General features: G+C 53.0%; 1 protein-coding gene across 4 annotated transcripts in view; it reads right to left on the bottom strand.

Annotated features, from left to right (window-relative positions):
- Positions 1-1,654: 1,654 nt before the first annotated feature.
- Positions 1,655-20,687, bottom strand: part of LOC144767936 (uncharacterized) — a 268,255-nt gene continuing 249,222 nt past the window's right edge. For all 4 annotated transcript variants that reach the window (XR_013598386.1, XM_078651277.1, XM_078651278.1 and 1 more), the window contains exons 5-7: positions 11,011-11,043; positions 7,332-7,398; positions 1,655-4,611 (exon numbers count right to left, since the gene is read on the bottom strand). Coding sequence is in view for 3 of the 4 variants with exons in the window: in XM_078651277.1 (XP_078507403.1) it covers positions 7,333-7,398; positions 11,011-11,043 (99 nt within the window). In the remaining variant the exon portion in view is untranslated. The remainder of the gene's footprint in view (positions 4,612-7,331; positions 7,399-11,010; positions 11,044-20,687) is intronic.

The following is a 20,687-nucleotide window of genomic DNA, read 5'->3' on the forward strand; positions in this document are numbered from 1 at the left end:
TGAGCGACCCCTCAGGGTTCTCGCTCAAAATTAAAGAACCATCCAAGATATTAACAACCTCCAACTCAGCCTCAACCCCAGCCTCGGCCCCACCTTGTGCCACCCTTGTCTCACTGGGTTCAGTGGTATTGATATCAGCATCAACACCCACATCTTCAACTTGGCCCTGCGTCGTACTGGCAGTAGTGGAGACAATTTCTTCAATAGTAGGGGTAGTAGATGCAATAGCCCCCGGGGGTTCCGGTGATGCCATCAAGTAGGAGGCACTTTCGGAAAGTTGCTGATCTGAGAGACGTAGAACCTGCGGAATCACCTTAAAGTAGGACCGCAGCGACGGTGTTATCCTTGACCCAATAGTGTTAGCCAACTTGGAGTTTTTAGAACTCTTTGCTGTCTTTGCTGTTTTGCAGGTGAAAGCTCGTTTTGCTTTAACTTCACCAGATAGATAAGAGGAGACTTTCTTCCTTGAGGAGATAACCTGAGTTATCTGGCTTAAATCAGGTATTTGATGGTTGCTAGCACTGGAGGGCTCTGACTCTAGCCCAGACTCAGTCCCAGGGTTATCAGTGTTTTTAACCACCTTACTAATAGGAGCGCGCGTCCCCCTCCTTCTGTTTATCTGTTTTAAAATTGGAGAGGATCCCGGGTTTACCGACAAAACAGGGCCCTCCGGATCTTCAGATGCAGACACAGGGCTATACACACCTTGCCCCCCCTGTTTGCTTTGGGCCCCCAGAACTACCCCCACAGCCGTGTCAGCCACTGTTTCTCTGCCTAACTCAGTCGCCTCCTCCTCCTCCTCCTCTACCCTTCTCAGGCGTCCTTTACTGGTGCGAGTGCAAAAACCGGAGCTGGACCCCACTGAGCTACCTCGGGGTCCCAAGAGAAGGCTGCGGGTCTTCCTCCCTCGGCGGAGCTCCAGCGCGGCCAAACACCAAAGCTGCAGGCCTGAAACAGCCTGCTGCGGATTCAATGGAGACGGAGATGTCAGCAATCCAAACGGTTTGAACAACGGCGAGCTCCGCGGTGAAATCAGCGTAGGCAGAGGAGGCGGAGTAAACGTGGCAGCAGACACGCCAGTGGACGCCAGGCAGGTCAGGCACGCCCGGTCCCCGTCCCCGCACATGAAAGCTTTAGAAGCCGAGTTACCGGGCGGGCAAACAAAATACCAAACACGCCAAAGAAGTTGTTTTTTAGTAAAGATATCACTCCTGGGGGAAAGCGTGATCGGACAGATGAATCCGCAGCTTGACGAGTTGACGGCCGCACATCTCCGATTCAGATGGACGGGAACTCAGATCGGAGAACCGCGGCAGCTCAGCTAGCTGCCGCCATGTTTCCCCCTTAACGTATATCCTTAATGGTTACCTCTAATTCAGCAAAAAACTCTTCCTTTAACCAATTCACGATGCTCGCATTTGCTCAAACCCACTAGCTCAAAAGTGACTGTAGGAAGCCGGTTTGCTGTGCAGTGCACTAAAATGAAGTACACTTTGTAGAGAGTCCGGAGAATCCCCAATTGGCACACAGAGGTAAAAGTAGATAATACTAATGCTCTATTCGGGGCAGCATGAGTGAGCAGTTAGGCCTATCAGAGGGTAGTGCTAAGCATTTGTTGTACTCATAGAGGCAATAAATGAGACAGACTAAAGAATAAATCCGAGACCAATTTATTAAAATAGTATAGATGTGTATGTCATTTTTAAGACCATGTACCCTTTTCCAAGGTAAGTACTTTCGGAGATACGATTTAGCAAAATTTGGAAAGTATATCACCTTTGTGTGCAATTACGCCACCATAGAAACAATGGATACAATTGAGAAAATGTATAGAAATTCAGGCAATTCTTTCATGAAGTTCACCTTTTTGTTTTAGGTCGATGCAAGGACCAGGTTCAAAGTACCAGCAGGAGTAAGGTGGATCTGCGTGGCATAGTAAATCTCACTTAAGGGCTTGCGTTGTCCTCGTGTCACCTTGTGGAGAAGTGTGGCTCAATGGTTAGAGCGGCAGACCCTGATGCAGAGGTCTAGCCCGGGACCAGGGTTCAATTCCCGCCTCGGCGGGTCTTGGGCTCAATTTCCTCCGACCTGTTAATTCTCGCCTCGGTGCCTATTCCAATCATGGAGTCCCACTCTGCACCTCTGGGCAATAGCTTGCTTAATCTCCACAACGGCCCCCACAACGCTGAGGATGCCTGGCTTCACCTTGGGGGTGCCCAGGAGTGGGCACTTCACTGTGAAAGGCCAGGAAGGGTACCTCAGCGGTATTCGTACAAGCGCCGAGATACCCCAGCTGGGGTCGATTCGTGCGCTATACAAGTACACTACATTTGCATTTACATTTACAGAAGTTCGGGAGCGTCCCCGATCGGCTGGGAGCAGAGTTCTGGAGAGTGTTGGAAGCTGGTGTGCAAAGACAAAGGGGGATACAACCACTCTTCAGTGGTGTAGAGATTATCTTGAGGCTATACATCAAGTAGTGTATCTCACTCCATATGTACTGGGTCGCAAGGCATTAGGACAAGGTACACTGCAGGGGTCAACATTTAGTCCAACCCAGTTTCATATTGACATCCATCTTCTCTCCTTATTGGTCACATCCTTTGCTGTCATCTGTATGAATTACGTGGATGGCACCCAACTTGTCAAAGCCGTGGAGAATACTGGGTCACTCCCTTAGAACACTGACCCTCCATGCTTGTCGTCTGTTGCTTCATGGCCGAGACTTCCTTCCTTGAAGGTTGACTCCAACAAGACTGAGGTGCTCCGGCTTTCCTATCCCACTCTGGCTAGCCCTCGTCCATCCCTCTTCTCGCCCTCCCTCTCGCCGTACTCTCCCAAGCCTGCAAAGTGCGTAAAGAATGTGTGCTTTTATTTGGAGGAAAATCTGTCCTCGGCTCAACAGACTAACCATCTTTCCTCCTCTTGTTTCCTCCTGTTAGGGGTGGACAGTGAAAGATCCCATTCCTCCTCACTCGGGCTCGCTGGATTGTGGTCAAGGCCACGACCTTTAGTCGATTTGATTATTGTAATTTTATGTTCCTTGGGGTCTCAGCCAGAGTGCGGAAGAAGCTTCGGTGGACTCAAAGTAGCTCTTTGACCACCAAGCTGCTGCTCAGTATCCTCTGCTCTTGATTCGCCGCACTGGCTACCACTGGTTAAAGGATTTCTTTTCAACCCCTTTGCATAGTCCACAAAGCTCTCTATCCCCAGATGTATCAGTTAGGTTTGGTGGTAGCACCTTCTCTGTGCCTCCTATTTTGCATAGGATGCTGTCACTGATAACATTTAGGGAAGCCTTGAAGACCTGGCTTTGCACACATTGACTTCACTTGCTTCTTCTGTCTTTGTATCTCAGGGGGCTGCTGTTTCCCTTTTCTGTAGCAGAAGGACACTTGTGCTCAGCATCTTTGCACCAGGACTTCTTTCCAGTATTTGCACGCTTATGACATTTCATAGCATAACATTGCCAGGTTCTAGAGCAGGCCAACCCCACCCTATTTGTTTGATAAAAAATGCCCTTGGTGCCCAGTGGGTTTTCTGCCCCCCTGTGGTGCTAGATTGGCAGTACACAAAGAAGATTTTTCTCTCCCTGCTCTGAAGTGGTGAAGTTCACATCCCCGCCTGGGAAAGTAGTCCCCTACACAGTTTATTAAATATAGTCTCCCCATAACACTTGTTAGGTAAAACTACTGCCATATGCAATGTTCTTTATTTCCATACAAAGTTGAAAATTGTCTTATTTTTTCCTCACAAGGCGTGGGGGGACAGACAGCGCTGAGCTTAGGTACCTCGACGCAAAGGCCCCTACAGAAAAACCTCCATACATAGGACCATGTTAGCCCCATTTATCTGAAATAGGAGTCAAAATATGAACAAATGTTGTTTTTGTTACAATCGATTGAGGGTTTTGCAGGCCTGGCTTAGAAACAACTGTGAAGACAAATTTCCTGTTGTATTTTCTAAATGTTGTGTTGTGTCACCGCTTCCTATCTAAAGATGGCCCCTGTTGGAATGGACGCCCATCCTAGGAAGTATCATTTATGTGGGGGGCGTCAGAGCTCGCGGAAGAGCGTAGCGTCACGTGAAGGAGAGTCGTGGAAGTCCATGGAGCCATCTTGGGTGGCTGCAGGTCCCACTCCAGCTCACGCAGTCATCGTTCGAGAATGGATTGATTTGGGCGGTTCCATGCTCCGTTGATTGGATGGTCGCAGTTTTGATGCAGGACTTGATGCTGCAATGCTCTGTCTTAGGCCCTCACTGTCCTTGTTTCTTGGAGATGCAATGTCCTGTGATGAGTGCTGCAGACTTACTTCTACTCAAGAGGAATGTCTCACTCTGGATTCTAATGAGTGCAAGTTGGAGATCTCTTTAATGAGATGCAGGCCCCTCCCTCCCCTCTGAGCCACATCTGCGAAGGAGCAATGGGTGGAGTTGATAACGGAGTGTAGGATCTGGGTAGGGTACATTTTCCCTTCGGGATCTCCAGAACACAGAGCCAGTTGAGGGTGCTTTAAAAGCCAGGGCTCACATTTGTCCTTTCGACTGCACAGGTGTTCTGGTTGTGATAATGGCGCCATAGGCAGAGAATCCACAGATGTTCACGTATTGCTGGAAGAGAAGAGAATAGCCTTGTTCAAGGTACACTTAATGTAATTAACATAACAAAACATAGAACAGCAACAGTCTCACAACAATAACATATCTGCGTTAAATAACCTTGCACGGCTCAGCCTGGCTAGCAAATCTAGAATAATGCAAGGAGGCGTAAGTCACTGCTTGCGTTACCCTGTGTTGCGAAAGCTTTCCGCGGGTGGAACGTGGGTATTTCCATGCATCCACCATGGATTCTGACGCACTAAAGCTGGGAAAGTATCAAAATACTCCGCTATCTAACTTAGGGCCAGATGTAACTCTCCTAGGTTATATCCGGGCCAAGAAAGGGAAGAAGCCCTCATCCCTTTTGATCCTGATGGATAGTACTCTACATAAAAATCTGCTGCTCATTGGCCAAAAACAGTGCCTGAAGGCTTGCACACTCATTCTACCAAAGTCAAAGCTGTGACCACTGCGTTGGCACACGGAGTTCCAGTACTGGAGATCTGTCTGGTACTGCTCAAAGTTGTGGATTCAGTCTGACGCCTGGGGATCAAGGCAAAACATCTGAGGCTAGATAGTCTCTACCAGATAATGTGTTACCAAAGGTAAGTAACTTGTTCATTGATATATCCTAGGCTCCACTGTAAGCTGTACTATGCCATTTCCAAGAAAGTTCATTCTTGGGGGGTGGTTACAGGACTCGGTAAATTAGGGATGCTTCATTCCTCTGTTCATAGATGGCACTTTACTGTGGAGATCTCATGACACAGGTATACTACATGAGGACGTCTATAAAGCGTCTGTAAAGCGCTCTGATATCTGCAAAGATCTTGTTCGCGCTATATAAAACTTTCAAAATAAATAAATAAATAAATAAATGTAGGTGGCCAGATACCGGTCGGTATTTGTAGTTTCAGATGTAGGGGCCTAAAAATGACCGATTCTGTAAATTTACCGAATCGGTAATGTGGGATGTAGGTGGCACTGAAAACAGTGCCACAGGCTCTTAACCCCTTGCATGCTGGTGACGAACCCCAGCCGTCACGTTCCACGGTGCTCGTGTGCTGATGACGGCTGGGGTTCATCACGGCCCGCCCTGTTCTTTTGTTTACCGCAGAGCGGCGGAAACGGCCCAGCAGCGAAGGGATTAAGAATTTGTTATTTACCATCAAATACTATTTGATGGTAAATAACGAATTCCTGTGTACATGCACATCTGTGCATGTACACCTGTGCCATGGCACACATACATGCCCTAAGGGCATGTATGTGTGTCACATGGCACACAAACCTGAATCAGGGGTGCAACAGGGTGCCAAAGTGACACCCTGTCACCCTTGCAAAATCGGTAATTTTACCGAATCGGTATTTACCGATTCGGTAATTGCCATTGGTTCCTACGGGCCTCAAGGCCCATAGGAATCAATGGCAATTACCGAATCAGTAAATACCGATTCGGTAAATACCGATTCTTAACGATTCGGTAATTTAAAAAAAATATTTACCTACATAGCATTTACTGATTTGTAAATACCGAACCGGTAAAATTCGGTATTTACGAATCGATAAATGCCTTTTACCTACATCGAGCCCTAGATGCCTAATGAGGGAAAATATGTGTATTTCTCCTTGTTATTTTCTCTTCCTAAATGTGCTGCGTTATCGGGCACACACAGGAAGACATGTATGCCTCTGAGGATGGTTTTTGTGCAGGAAGGTGCCCCTTCACAATCCAGCCTGTAACGGAGACACCGGTGCACCATGGTTCAGGGTGCCTGCGTTGAGGCCAGGCTGCCACAAGTGACCAGTGGGGAGAGAGCAGGAAGGTGCCGTATCTTGGTGAATATCACATATTTCTCTTCTCAAATGGATGCAGCGCAGACAGCAAGTTGTCTGGCTGCAATGCTGAGGCCCGTCCAGCAGTGCAGTTCTCATCCAGCTGTGTCGGCATGTACAGCTAGATTCATGAAACAAAAATCGGCTCGCAAAGGGCCAGATTCTGCGAATCCGGCCCTTTGCGAGCGCTTTTTTTGCATTTCAAATGCAAAAATCGCAATAATTGAAATCGCTAGATTGCGAGGAATTGCATTTAAGGAATCTCTATTTGCGATTCCTTAAATGCAATTCATGAACCATTTAAGAATTGCGAATTCACAATTTTTGGCCGCTATTTACCGCGAAGTCTGACTTCGTGGTAAATAGCGAAAACATAGAAAAATGCACTTTAGTACATTTTTCTAAGTTGTATGTTACACACACACATGTCCTTTGGACATGTGTGTGCGCAACACCAGTGTAAATCACCATTTCAGGGGTGCTACAGGGTGTCCTTTGGACACCCTGGCACCCTTGTAATCGCATCCTTATTTGCGATTCGCAAATTGCTAATCGCAAATAAGGAATAACTCCCCATTCATTCCTATGGGCCAAAGGCCTTAGGTCCATAGGAATGAATGGGGATGCCATTCCTTATTTGCGATTCGCAATTTGCGAATCGCAAATTAGGAGGCAGTAGAAATCGCTGTAATTTGTGCGATTTCTACATGAATACCGTTTTGCGAGGCTTTAATAGCGATTCCTTAATAATCGCTATTAAGGACTCGCAAAACGGGACTTTGATGAATCTGGGGGGTAATTCCCTGACCATTTAAAAACAATTTACTAAGATTCACCCTGAATAAATACCGCCAATGACACAAAATAAAACATTTTTGATTGAATTTGATTCTTACGTCATCGGTTTTGAATCTGCTTCCATTTCAGTTGGTCGTAATTTGCTGGGTCTGCATGCTGTAAGTCCTAGAAATGAAACAGGCAGCATTAAAGAGCGGACATGCCTCAGACAGAACACCACTGTCTCAGACCCTCTTCGGGGAGTCATGGGGCAAGCAGGGGCTACTGACCCTGGCTGTGGGGGTTACTGGCCATGGCTGTGGGGGCTACTGGCCCTGGCTGTGGGGGCTAATGGCCCTGGCTGTGGGGGCTACTGGCCATGGCTGTGGGGGCTTCTGGCCATGGCTGTGGGGGCTACTGGCCATGGCTGTGGGGGCTACTGGCCCTGGCTGGTGGGGCTACTGGCCCTGGCTGTGGGGGCTTCTGGCCATGGCTGTGGGGGCTACTGGCCATGGCTGTGGGGGCTACTGGCCCTGGCTGTGGGGGCTACTGGCCCTGGCAGTGGGGGCTACTGGCCATGGCTGTGGGGGCTACTGGCCATGGCTGTGAGGGCAACTGGCCATGCCTGTGAGGGCTACTGGCCCTGGCTGTGGGGGCTACTGGCCATGGCTGTGGGGGCTACTGGCCATGGCTGTGGGGACTACTGGCCATGGCTGTGGGGGCTACTGGTCCTGGCTGTGGGGGCTACTAACCATGGCTGTGGGGGCTACTGGCCCTGGCTGTGGGGGCAACTGGCCATGACTGTGAGGGCTACTGGCCATGGCTATGGGGGCTACTGGCCATGGCTGTGGGGGCTACTGGCCATGGCTGTGGGGGCTACTGGACATGGCTGTGAGGGCTACTGGCCCTGGCTGTGGGGGCTACTGGCCATGCCTGTGAGGGCTACTTGCCATGGCTGTGGGGGCTACTGGCCATGGCTGTGGGGGCTACTGACCATGTCTGTGGGGGCTACTGGCCATGGCTGTGGGGGCTACTGGCCATGGCTGTGGGGGCTACTGGCCATGGCTGTGGGGCTACTGGCCATGGCTGTGGGGGCTACTGGCCATGGCTGTGGGGGCTACTGGCCATGGCTGTGGGGCTACTGGCCATGGCTGTGGGGGCTACTAGCCATGGCTGTGGGGGCTACTGGCCATGGCTGTGGGGGCTACTGGCCATGGCTGTGGGGGCTACTGGCCATGGCTGTGGGGCTACTGGCCATGGCTGTGGGGGCTACTAACCATGGCTGTGGGGGCTACTGGCCATGGCTGTGGGGGCTACTGGCCATGGCTGTTGGGGCTACTGGCCATGCCTGTGAGGGCTACTGGCCATGGCTGTGGGGGCTGCTGTCCCTGGCTGTGGGGGCTACTGGCCATGGCTGTGGGGGCTACTGACCCATGGCTGTGGGGGCTACTGCCCATGGCTGTGGGGGCTACTGGCCCTGGCTGTGGGGGCTGCTAACCATGGCTGTGGGGGCTGCTGGCCCTGGCTATGGGGGCTACTGGCCATGGCTGTGGGGGCTACTGCCCATGGCTGTGGGGGCTACTGGCCCTGGCTGTGGGGGCTACTAACCATGGCTGTGGGGGCTACTGGCCCTGGCTGTGGGGGCTACTGCCCATGGCTGTGGGGGCCACTGGCCATGGCTGTGGGGGCTACTGGCCATGCCCATGAGGGCTACTGGCCCTGGGTGTGGGGGCTACTGGCCATGGCTGTGGGGGCTACTGGCCCTGGCTGTGGGGGCTACTGGCCATGGCTGTGGGGGCTACTGGACATGGCTGTGGGGGCTACTGGCCATGGCTGTGAGGGCTACCTGCCATGGCTGTGGGGGCTACTGGCCATGCCTGTGAGGGCTACTGGCCATGGCTGTGGGGGCTACTGGCCATGGCTGTGGGTGCTACTGACCCATGGCTGTTGGGGCTACTGGCCATGGCTGTGGGGGCTACTGGCCATGGCTGTGGGGGCAACTGGCCATGGCTGTGGGGCCTACTAACCATGGCTGTGGGGGCTACTGGCCATGGCTGTGGGGGCTACTGGCCATGGCTGTGGGGGCTACTGGCCATGGTTGTGGGGCTACTGGCCATGGCTGTGGGGGCTACTAACCATGGCTGTGGGGGCTACTGGCCATGGCTGTGGGGGCTACTGGCCATGGCTGTGGGGGCTACTGGCCATGCCTGTGAGGGCTACTGGCCATGGCTGTGGGGGCTGCTGGCCCTGGCTGTGGGGGCTACTGGCCATGGCTGTGGGGGCTACTGACCCATGGCTGTGGGGGCTCAGGTGGTTTACCTCTGATCTACCAGGGTCCGACCTGCTATGACCCCTCACACTGGGCCAGGTGCAAGCCCTTCAGCATTTGACTCTCGGTGGTAGCGATGGCGAGCATAATTCACACAAAGAAGGAGGAGTGAGTGTAAAGGACTCACCTACTCTGTACCCCCGGACACTACTTTTACACACCAGAAGGAGTAGGGAGTGATAGAACTGTTTCTGTCTAGTGGTGGCACGTGCGGTGTGTCTTAATACTGTCCTCACTCACACAATTGTGTGCCATGCTTTGTCATAGGGCTGCTACCAAACACCCCTGTGCATCCAATACCTGGGGTGGGGCAATAGAGATGGGGAAGACAAACACAACACAAAAGAGACACATGGGCCTTCCAAAGTGACTGGGATCACCGGAAGTGAAAGTGCAGTGTAGATTAAAACTAGCTCGGAGGTGTCGCTGTGCCAATACTTTATTCCTGGACCCTCTGGCCAGGATTACAAATGTGAAGGATGGTGGTGATTGGGAGATTTAATGTTTTCCTTACACCACTCCTTTCTGCCAGGTTGTCAACATATTTTGGCTGTGTGTCTGTGCCCCTCGGTTGGGGTCACAGCGACCTTCTTCAGGACTCTGCCAGTCCCAGAATATCTGTGTATCTCCCTCACCTTGTATAGAGATAAGAGGGCGTCGGAACAACTAGTTCTGGCCCCAAGGTATTCCCTCGACCGTGCTCGTGGATGTACGAGTTTACCCCTAAACCATGTTAAAAATGTCAAGAGGAAAGGAGAGACCCCCTGTAGTGACACTTACATCAAGGGTGGTGGTCTTCCCATCGACTGCTTGCCTGCTCCCGCCGTGTAGGTAAGTGTGACTACAGGGGGGTCTCCTTGCCTCTCGCAAAACCGGGGATAGGGACAGTAGTCCCTTGTCACTATGGAGAGCATGATTTATGCACCCCTCTAAGTACAGGGTGGGTCCAAAACTGGACTCATATTAACCGCTTCCATGCTCATGACGGAGCCGCTCCGTCATGAGCCTCGGTTGAGCTGTGCTCATGACGGAGTGGTTCCATCATGGCCCGCTCGGCACGCCTGTGCGGCGCGAATTCCGCTCCTGCGCTGGACGTTCCTTTGAGCGGGCGGGGCCATGACGGAACCGCTCCGTCATGAGCACAGCTCAACCGAGGCTCATGATGGAGCGGCTCCGTCATGAGCATGCGAGCGCCGCTCGGCCCCCCTCCCCCCTAGCGCTGCGGCGGAATTGCAGCCACAGCGAAGGGGTTAAAGGACAGGTCGAAGAATTCCCACGTATTAAGCTGGAGACAAAAATAAAAAAAATAAAAACAGGATACGAGCTTCTCGCATTGGACTCCTCAGGGCAGGAGACGCAAGTGTACAGAACGCAGGGGTCGTTCCCGTCCCAACACGCTGTCTATTGGGAGGTGTCCCGACCCATGTCGCGGGGATCATTTGCTTCCAGGATCATAATAATTTTCTTACTGTATAAATAGAATCTTCTTCCAGTGGTTGATTCTGTAAGAAAGAGAGAAAAGAGTCAGCAAGGGGGTGGCCTTGTAAAATAAAAATGTATATCACTCACTTCTTTCCATATGGCTAGTTATCGTGCATGCCTCTAGAATGGGGGCTGACTATTGTGTCCGAGAGGAATCCGAAAGATGACCAGCCCTACGGCTGGGTCTGATATTGAGGTGCAACTATCGAGACAAGGATGACTACTTATTTAGGACCGTTCGCTCTTCATCCGTGTCCCCAACTCACGTGTAGCACATGCACACGCAGCATCTACACACAAGTAGGGGAAGGTCGTGAACGCCACTCTGCTTGGAGCACAGAGGGGCATATTACCAACGTTAAGCGATATTTATCGCTAACGATGCCTAGCAACGAATTGTTTAACGCTAAGCATCGTCAGAAATTATCGCAGATAAACCTTGCTATTATCAAGGTTTATCGCAAAAGTGATAAAAATCGGCCGCAATGCATGAATATCGCTGAAAAGTCAGCGATATTCATGCATTATCGAGCTAATGCTCTTAGCCATGTTATCCACCTCCCATTGGATAACATGGCTAAGAACTGCTCAGGGGCAGGTGTTAGCTTTTGGAGATGTTCGCGCTTAGCGCGAATATCTCCAAAAGTAGGTAATAGGAGATAGCGATGTTAGCAACTGTTTCCAGTCTCTAACATCTTGGCACGCCCACTTTGCATGTCATTAGTGATAAATATCACTGACATGCAAAGCGGGGCCCAAGATGATCGCTATCTCCTACTAGCTGTCGCTAACTGGTGTTAGCGACAGCTAGGTAATAGGGAGATAATTTTATCTCCTCTTTCTTGGCTTTTAAAGCCAAAAAAGCGGAGATAAACCCCCTTGATAATATGCCCCAGAGTTCTTTCAGACAACAGTGGGCCCTTACAAGAGAGAGAATTAGAAACAATAAATATAGACTCAGTCGTTTCTATATTGATTTAACATGCCCAGCCGGACAGAGGTCTGATATTTACTTGTAAGTGATAGAGATGGGGTATTGACACAACAATACACAAGGCGGGGCACCAGTCTGTGCCCCACTTAACACATGGACAGCATACAATTCAGGACATAACAGGGAACAAAGGGCTTTTAGGCAAAAGCTTAGAGTTTGTTGTACTGGTAATTGCACAGTGTCAAAGTACAACAGAACATAACCTACACCTTTACACTTAACCCCTTCGCTGCGGCGGCTATTCCGCCGCAGCGCTAAGGGGGTGGGGCGGCCGCGCGGCGGTTCCGTGCTTGTGACGGAACCGCTTTGTCACGGCTCGCGGGTGAGCTGTGCTTGTGACGGAACGGTTCCGTCACGGCCCCGCCCGTTCTTTAGAACGTTAGCGCAGGCGCGGAATTCGCGCCGCGCAGGCGCGGCGGCAGGGCCGTGACGGAACCCGTGGCTCGTGACGGAACGGTTCCGTCACGAGCGTCGAAGAGGTTAAAGTACACATAGGTTTTACAATGTAATGGGTGGATACAATTGTCAAAGCACAGAGCACAGAGTTCAGCAAAAACTCCACCAACTGCAGGCGGAGCGGAGTTTACCGCCGCGCTCACTACATTTCAAAGAGATGATTAGGGTAGCACAGACGTGTCACACATTCATGCCAGCTCGCCCCCCCTCGCACCGTCCCACCAAAATGTGCGGTTAAGGCTTCTCTGTGCAGTCTGCAGCCCTGAGCGCCCTCTTTTGCAATGCAAATGAACTGTCCAGTGCCTGGTGCGCCTTCGCCACTCCACACTGCCGAGCCACAGGGAGTACGGCGCCACAACAACTTCAATCATTTGCGATGCAAATCTCAGCTCAAAACCCGGAAGGCCTTGTGAACCATTTTTTGGCCTAGGGCAGCACCGCAAGCCTTCCTGCTGCCCTGCCCTACGCCAAGAGAACAGGGCAGGAATGCAGCGTATCTATGAGAAACAGGGCATTCCTGTCCTTTCTCCCTCCGCTGGCGCTCACAGGGCTGCCTTGCACCAACACAGGCACCCTCACACCATGGTGTAAGGGTGTCAGCGATGTGGGGCTGATTGTTTTATTGTTTTTGTGCAGCAAGGGACACTTTCCTGCACAAAACCTATCTATGGTAGAAACACTAAGACAAATAATGTTATTTCTCCTCAGTGCGCCTCCCCTACGCCTCCCCTGGGGAGAAGTAGACTTATGACGCATTCTCAGGCTCACAGCTTGTTGTGAGTCTGGGAATGTGTCAAATGCCATCGGTGTTACGTGAGAACACCCACCATAAGTCCCATGGCACGCCTCCCCATCGCAGTGTCAGGCAGCACAGAGAATTGCGCTGAGTAGCCTCACTCCATATCTACAAGGCCGTGAAAAGCCACACAGGGTTGCTTTACTCAGTCTTATAGAAATTGCAAAGCCCTGTGCATCACCGGAACAGCACAAAAGTGATGTTCCAACTGCACACAGGGCATGAAAATGAGCCCCTCTGTCTGTGACACATTAAGACAAATACATCGTTTGTCAAGGCAGGTAAGTGGGCCCCATGAAAACAGACACAGGGAGTACAAAAGACACACACCCAGGGGATGCACTCACCTCCCAGTTGTAGAACCAGCTGCCTTTGGCCTCCTCTCTGCCTTGTTCTTCGACTCCTGGGTCAGGGTTGCTCTCCCCTTCCGCCACCCCGGTTAGCCCTCGGCTGCTCTCAGCAGCTCCTGCAGGCCCTAAATGTGACTTAGCGTGGCCCAGGGGTCTGTACTTTGCTTAGTCTTCGGGGTGACCCGGTCCCGCAGCAAAGTGGCCTATGTGGTCGTAGCATCAATGTCACAAAAACCCTGTCCCTTGGACGATAAATGTCAGTATTTGTTTTTAGTAGTAGAGAGGCCAACCATCAATTCCTACTACACTGCCACCCAACTTCGGGCTAGATGTAGGTAAATGGCATTTACCGATTCATAAATACCGAATGTTACCGATTCAATATTTACAAATCGGAAAATGCTATGTAGGTAAATATTCTTTAAAAATTACCGAATCGTTAAGATTCGGTAATTACCGAATCAGTATTTACCAATTCGGTAATTGCCATTGATTCCTATGGGCCTGGAGGCCAATAGGAATCAATAGCTATTGCCAAATCGGTAAAAATCGATTCGGTAAAAAGACTGAATTGTGAAGGGGGACAGAGTGTCACTTTGACACCCTGTTGCACCCCTGATTCTGGCTTGTGTACCATGTGACACACATACATGTCCTTAGGGCATGTATGTGTGCCACATGGCACAGGTGTACATGCACAGATGTGCATGTACACAGGAATTCGTTATTTACCATGAGATAGTATTTCATGGTAAATAACAAATTCTTAAGGGCCTGTGGCACTATTTTAAGTGCCACCTACATCTAGATTTACCGATTCGGTAAATTTACTGATTCTGTATTTTACCGAATCTGTAAATTTACAGAATCGGTAATTTTACAGAATCGTTAAAATTTGGGCCCCCTACATCTCAAAAAGCAAATACCGGTCGGTAACGGCCGAAATTGGTCGTTACCGACCGGTATTTGGTGTCCTACATCGGGCCCTTAGTGATTTATTCTTGGGGTGTATTACCGCACCTCGTCCAAAATTCTTTATCTAAAAAATGGGGAAATTCCTTGTGTGGTCGTAGCGCTTGGAAGCCGAGGATTACTTTACAAGCCGCACGTGCTGCCGCTCATGTTCATAATGGTGGACCAGGGCGACGGCAATATTGAGACTGAGAAGTCTGCAGGGCACAACTGGGCATGACAGGGTAACAGTGACAGAACAAGCTGCTAAAAGAAAACTTTGCAACAGGCCCACAGCACTCTTAAACATTTCCAGCTGTTGAGGCAGTCGACGCTCCACCAGCAAATCCTGGCACGGCATTGCCCACGGCACACAACCGTCCCTTCCGTCACAGTGCAACGGTGGCACCGCTCGTGCGCCACACCTGCGAGCTCCTCCCATGGGCACAGAGCTGTGCCCAGCCGTACTGCTCCTGTCAGGCAACAGGAGAGCTCTCGTGGCACAGTCCAGCCTCTCGGGACCACCCTGCCTTAGTCAGCAGCGCTCTCCGAGGGGTAGAAAAGCGCACTAGTACAATCAGGAAAACCCGCTATGGGGCCGATTCACAGAAGTAATCTGAGATAAACTTACTACTTTTGGTATTCACAGAAGGCATTTAGTAGTGGTAAAGTTGAGAGTCCTTACGTAACTACTACTAACGACTACTACTAAATGCCTTGTTTTACAAGGAAAGTCGAAATCCCATGTTTTCGGTCATTGTGCAACCAGGGTAGATGGTCGGATTTGTGTACTATTTAGTATTGTAGGGTTATCTACACAGCGCTTTCCATGCCCCTTGCTAGCCTAACACGCTTTCTGATTATTCTGTAAGTAGCTACTCCGTATGTTACATTTCCATAGCACAACGCTAGTGGCCGAGCAATACTCCGCCCACTCACAGGCCTCCGCGGAGTTTGGTGGAGTTTTTTGGTTACTCCGCGGAATTCCAAAGAGAGAAAACTGTGATCTCTGCCCGGGCCAACACACAAGGAGTGCATGCACATGAAAGATCTTTGCTCTGCATGGATGGATGAAGGAGCCAGTTAGAGTGGCCGGCAGAGCAATTTAGGAATGCTGGAGAGGTGGGGGGAGGGGGCCACAGAGCCCGAAGTAAAATGGTCGCACTTTAGTGCAGCTCCGCTGGCCACAGCACAGGGCCTGGAAGGAACCATCATTCTAGGAGCTGCTGCTGCGACTCCTAACGCACCGTAAACTTATTGCAGCAGCTGGGGCGTGACAGACCGCACGCTTGGGCGTACAGCAGGCCCGGAATAGGACAACATCATTGGTGCTGTGAGTCCAAGTGACGGAGCTGCAGCCGAGAAGATGGCTGCCGCAGTGTGCTGATGGTGGAGCGGGCTGCGTGGGGGCCCCTGACAGCAGAGCAGGCTGCACGGGGGCCCCTGACAGCAGAGCAGGCTGCACGGGGGCCCCTGACAGCAGAGCGGGCTGCGTGGGGGGCCCTGACAGCAGAGCAGGCTGCACGGGGGGCCCTGACAGCAGAGCGGGCTGCGTGCAGGCCCCTGACAGCAGAGCGGGCTGCGTGGGGGCCCCTGACAGCAGAGCGGGCTGCGTGGGGGCCCCTGACAGCAGAGCAGGCTGCACGGGGGCCCCTGACAGCAGAGCGGGCTGCGTGGGGGCCCCTGACAGCAGAGCAGGCTGCACGGGGGCCCCTGACAGCAGAGCAGGCTGCGCGGGGGCCCCTGACAGCAGAGCAGGTTGCACGGGGGCCCCCGACAGCAGAGCAGGCTGCGTCGGGGCCCCTGACAGCAGAGCAGGCTGCACGGGGGCCCCTGACAGCAGAGCAGGCTGCACGGGGGCCCCTGACAGCAGAGCGGGCTGCGTGGGGGCACCCTGACAGCAGAGCAGGCTGCACGGGGGCCCCTGACAGCAGAGCGGGCTGCGTGCGGGCCCCTGACAGCAGAGCAGGCTGCACGGGGGCCCCTGACAGCAGAGCAGGCTGCACGGGGGCCTCTGACAGCAGAGCAGGCTGCACGGGGGCCCCTGACAGCAGAGCAGGCTGCACGGGGGCCCCTGACAGCAGAGCGGGCTGCGTGGGGGCCCCTGACAGCAGAGCAGGCTGCACGGGGGCCCCTGACAGCAGAGCGGGCTGCGTGCGGGCCCCTGACAGCAGAGCGGGCTGCGTGGGGGCCCCTGACAGCAGAGCAGGCTGCACGGGGGCCCCTGACAGCAGAGCAGGTTGCACGGGGGCCCCTGACAGCGGAGCGGGCTGCGTGGAGGCCCCTGACAGCAGAGCAGGCTGCACAGGGGCCCCTGACAGCAGAGCAGGCTGCACGGGGGCCCCTGACAGCGGAGCAGGCTGCACGGGGGCCCCTGACAGCAGAGCGGGCTGCGTGGGGGCCCCTGACAGCAGAGAAGGCTGCACGGGGGCCCCTGACAGCAGAGCAGGCTGCGCGGGGGCCCCTGACAGCAGAGCAGGCTGCATGGGGGCCCCTGACAGTGGAGCGGGCTGCGTGGGGGCCCCTGACAGCAGAGCAGGCTGCACGGGGGCCCCTGACAGCAGAGCAGGCTGCATGGGGGCCCCTGACAGTGGAGCGGGCTGCGTGGGGGCCCCTGACAGCAGAGCAGGCTGCACAGGGGCCCCTGACAGCAGAGCAGGCTGCACGGGGGCCCCTGACAGCAGAGCAGGCTGCACGGGGGCCCCTGACAGTGGAGCGGGCTGCATGGGGGCCCCTGACAGTGGAGCGGGCTGCGTGGGGGCCCCTGACAGCAGAGCAGGCTGCATGGGGGCTCCTGACAGTGGAGCGGGCTGCGTGGGGGCCCCTGACAGCAGAGCAGGCTGCACGGGGGCCCCTGACAGCAGAGCAGGCTGCACAGGGGCCCCTGACAGCGGAGCAGGCTGCACAGGGGCCCCTGACAGTGGAGCGGGCTGCGCAGAGGCCCCTGAGGGTGGAGCGGGCTGCGCAGGGCCCCCTGAGGGTGGATCGGGCTGCTCAGGGGCCCCTGAGGGTGGAGCCGGCTGCGCAGGGGCCCCTGACAGCAGAGCGGGCTGCACGGGGGCCCCTGACAGCGGAGCAGGCTGCACAGGGGCCCCAGACGGCAGCGGGCTGACCGAAGACTTAAAGAATAGCTTGCCTTGGCTTCGAGGAGAGTGCCTGCTGCCCCTGTAGAGGGGGAGAAGCTGCCCGGCACATGGACCCGCCGGACCTGCCGACAGCGATCCAGGAGGGAGCAGCGCGAACACGCGGAAAAAGACCGCGGAACGGTCAGGCCACGGGTGTGGACCGGGCGGGGGTGGTGCGCGCTTGCCCTGCCGCTGGGGACTCTGAGGCTTGCATTGTCCCTCCCGGACCGCAGTGCACACATTAATAACGGCTGGCAGAGAATAATCTGGGCAGCAAGTGAAACAAGCATTTGCAATGCAATAGGTCTCGCATGTGCTCGAGCTGGAGGTAGTGGCATTGTAAATGTGAATGTCTTTTACTTATGAGTTTTGGAGTGAAGTGGATGTGTGTGGTTTGTAGTGGAATTGTGTGGTATGTTGTACAGTGAAATTACGTGGCATTTAGTGTATAGGAATTATGTGGGGTGGGAGTGTGTGTTATGGAGAGTAATTATGTGGTACGGTATTGTGGTGGAGTGTTATGTAATGGAGTTTAAATATGTGCTGTGCTGTTTATTTTAGTGGTGTGATGCAGAATGGTGTGGTGTGGATTGAGAGAGCACTGGAGTGAAAGCACCGTCCACAACTGCTGAACTTCCTGCACCAAACTAAACAAATGATTTGACCAAGAAGCCACTCTTTCTTTCAACAGGACCTGCAGTGGCCTCAACAGGACCTGCAGTGGCCTCAACAGGACCTGCAGTGGCCTCAACTGGACCTGCAGTGGCCTCAACAGGACCTGCAGTGGCCTCAACAGAACCTGCAGTGGCCTCAACAGGACCTGCAGTGGCCTCAACAGGACCTGCAGTGGCCTCAACAGGACCTGCAGTGGCCTCAACAGGACCTGCAGTGGCCCCAACATGACCTGCAGTGGCCTCAACAGGACCTGCAATGGCCTCAACAGGACCTGCAGTGGCCTCAACAGGACCTGCAGTGGCCTCAACAGGACCTGCAGTGGCCTCAACAGGACCTGCAATGGCCTCAACAGGACCTGCAGTGGCCTCAACAGGACCTGCAGTGTATGTATGTATGTATGTATTTATACTTATTAAGCGCAGTTGTCACCCAAAGGGTATCCTGGCGCTGAGACCATATCATACCATCAGGTGAAGCGCACTACATTGCTCTTGGGAACAGGTAGGTCCTAAGATCCCTTTTGAAGGAGGTCAGATCTTGTCTACTCCTCAGTGCCAGAGGTAGGGTATTCTATAACGTGGCGGCCGTGAAACTAAAGGCACGGCCGCTCATCCTTACTCTGTTGATCCTGGGAATCCTCACCAGGAACGCGGAGGAAGATCTCAGAAGTCTGGCAGCTTGATACCAAGAAAAGAGATTTTGAAGTGGTATCGGTCCTAGTCCGTGCAGAGCCCTGAAAACAAGGCATAAGGCCTTAAAGGCAATCCTCTGCTGGACCGGTAACCAGTGAAGATCGGCCAATGCTGCAGATGAAGAAGCAGAGCGAGGATGAGATAGAGCCAGTCTAGCAGCCATATTTTGAATCCTCTGCAACTTTAGGATCAAGGTCTTAGGGGCTCCCAGAAGTAGTGCGTTACAGTAGTCTAACCTACTGAGAATAGAACTACGCACTACCTCTGCTCTGGCTCCCAGGGGAAGTAACGGCAAGATCTTACGTAGGGCGCAAAGCAGGCCCATACAGGTCGCCGCGGTCCTATTTACAGAGACGTCAAGCTGCAAGTTAGGCTCAAACAGAACTCCCAAATTACGGGCCGACTCTGCGGCCTCCACCGTACCCGGAATGGAAGTTGGCCAAAAGTCATCCGGTAGCACGCGGGGGAGTCGGTCTAGGGAGCAGTGGAGTACTTCCGTTTTTTTGACCCATTAAATTGAAGTGAGTTAGCTCGCAGCCATTCTGCCGTAACCGACATACAGCGGTGAAAGGTGTCCCTCGAGACTGTCTCAGTACCCTCAAATGAAAAAATCAGTTGAGTGTCATCGGCATAATTGATGACTGATATGCCAAATGACTTTATCAGATCTACCAGGGGTCGAAGATATAAATTGAAAAGAATCGGACCCACCGCTGACCCCTGGGGGACACCTTGATTCACCTGCCGTGTGGCTGATCGAAATGGTGGTAACGCCACAGCTTGCTGTCTGTTACAGAGATAAGATGTTAACCATCTTAAAGCCAGGCCAGTTACTCCCACGCTCCGAAGGCGACCCAGTAAAACCGCATGGTCCACCGTGTTGAACGCGGCCGACATGTCAAGCAGCACTAAAAATGCTGACTTACCCCTGTCGACACGCGTTCGTAGATCGTCCAACACGGTGACCAGTGCGGTCTCGTGCCATGGGCCGGTCTGAAGCCGAATTGGGCTGCATCTAGGCAGGAGTTGGTTTCCAGGAAATTGGACAAGGCTCTCGTGACCCACTTCTCGATAATTTTTTATCGCAAATGGTAGAAGCGAAATGGGCCTATAATGGGCCGAGCATAGAGGGTCCAGAGTAGCCTTTTTAGAAATGGTGTTACTATTGCCAACTTCCAACTGTCTGGGACTGACGCTGTGGTCAGCGACTGGCAGCAGATGGAATAGAGCGGGGGAAACAGCTCGTCTTGGAATGTCTTCCAGATCTTGTGTGGCATTGGGTCAAGCGGTGAGCCTGAGGACACGACATTGGCCAGGACGCAAAATTCCTCCAGCGAGGGGATGGGAAAACAGGACAGCTGGGAGGGCTCTTCCTTGTTGTCCTCCCATTCGGGTCCCGAGTAGCGGGGGAGTTCCGGAGAGGAAGATAAAGACAGCGCGGACTGCCCAGACACCATGAGTCCATTCAAAATAGTCCTGATTTTCTCCTCGAACGCGAGGGCCAAAGAATCACATAGTTCCTGAGAGGCCGGGATGGCTGGTACTGTACAAGACGGATTAGTTAGACTATTGACCAACTTAAACAGAGTCTGCGATTTATTAGGAGCCTTAGCCAAGGTGTCTTC

Source organism: Lissotriton helveticus, chromosome 7 (genome assembly GCF_964261635.1).
Source record: "Lissotriton helveticus chromosome 7, aLisHel1.1, whole genome shotgun sequence".
NCBI lineage: Eukaryota > Metazoa > Chordata > Amphibia > Caudata > Salamandridae > Lissotriton > Lissotriton helveticus.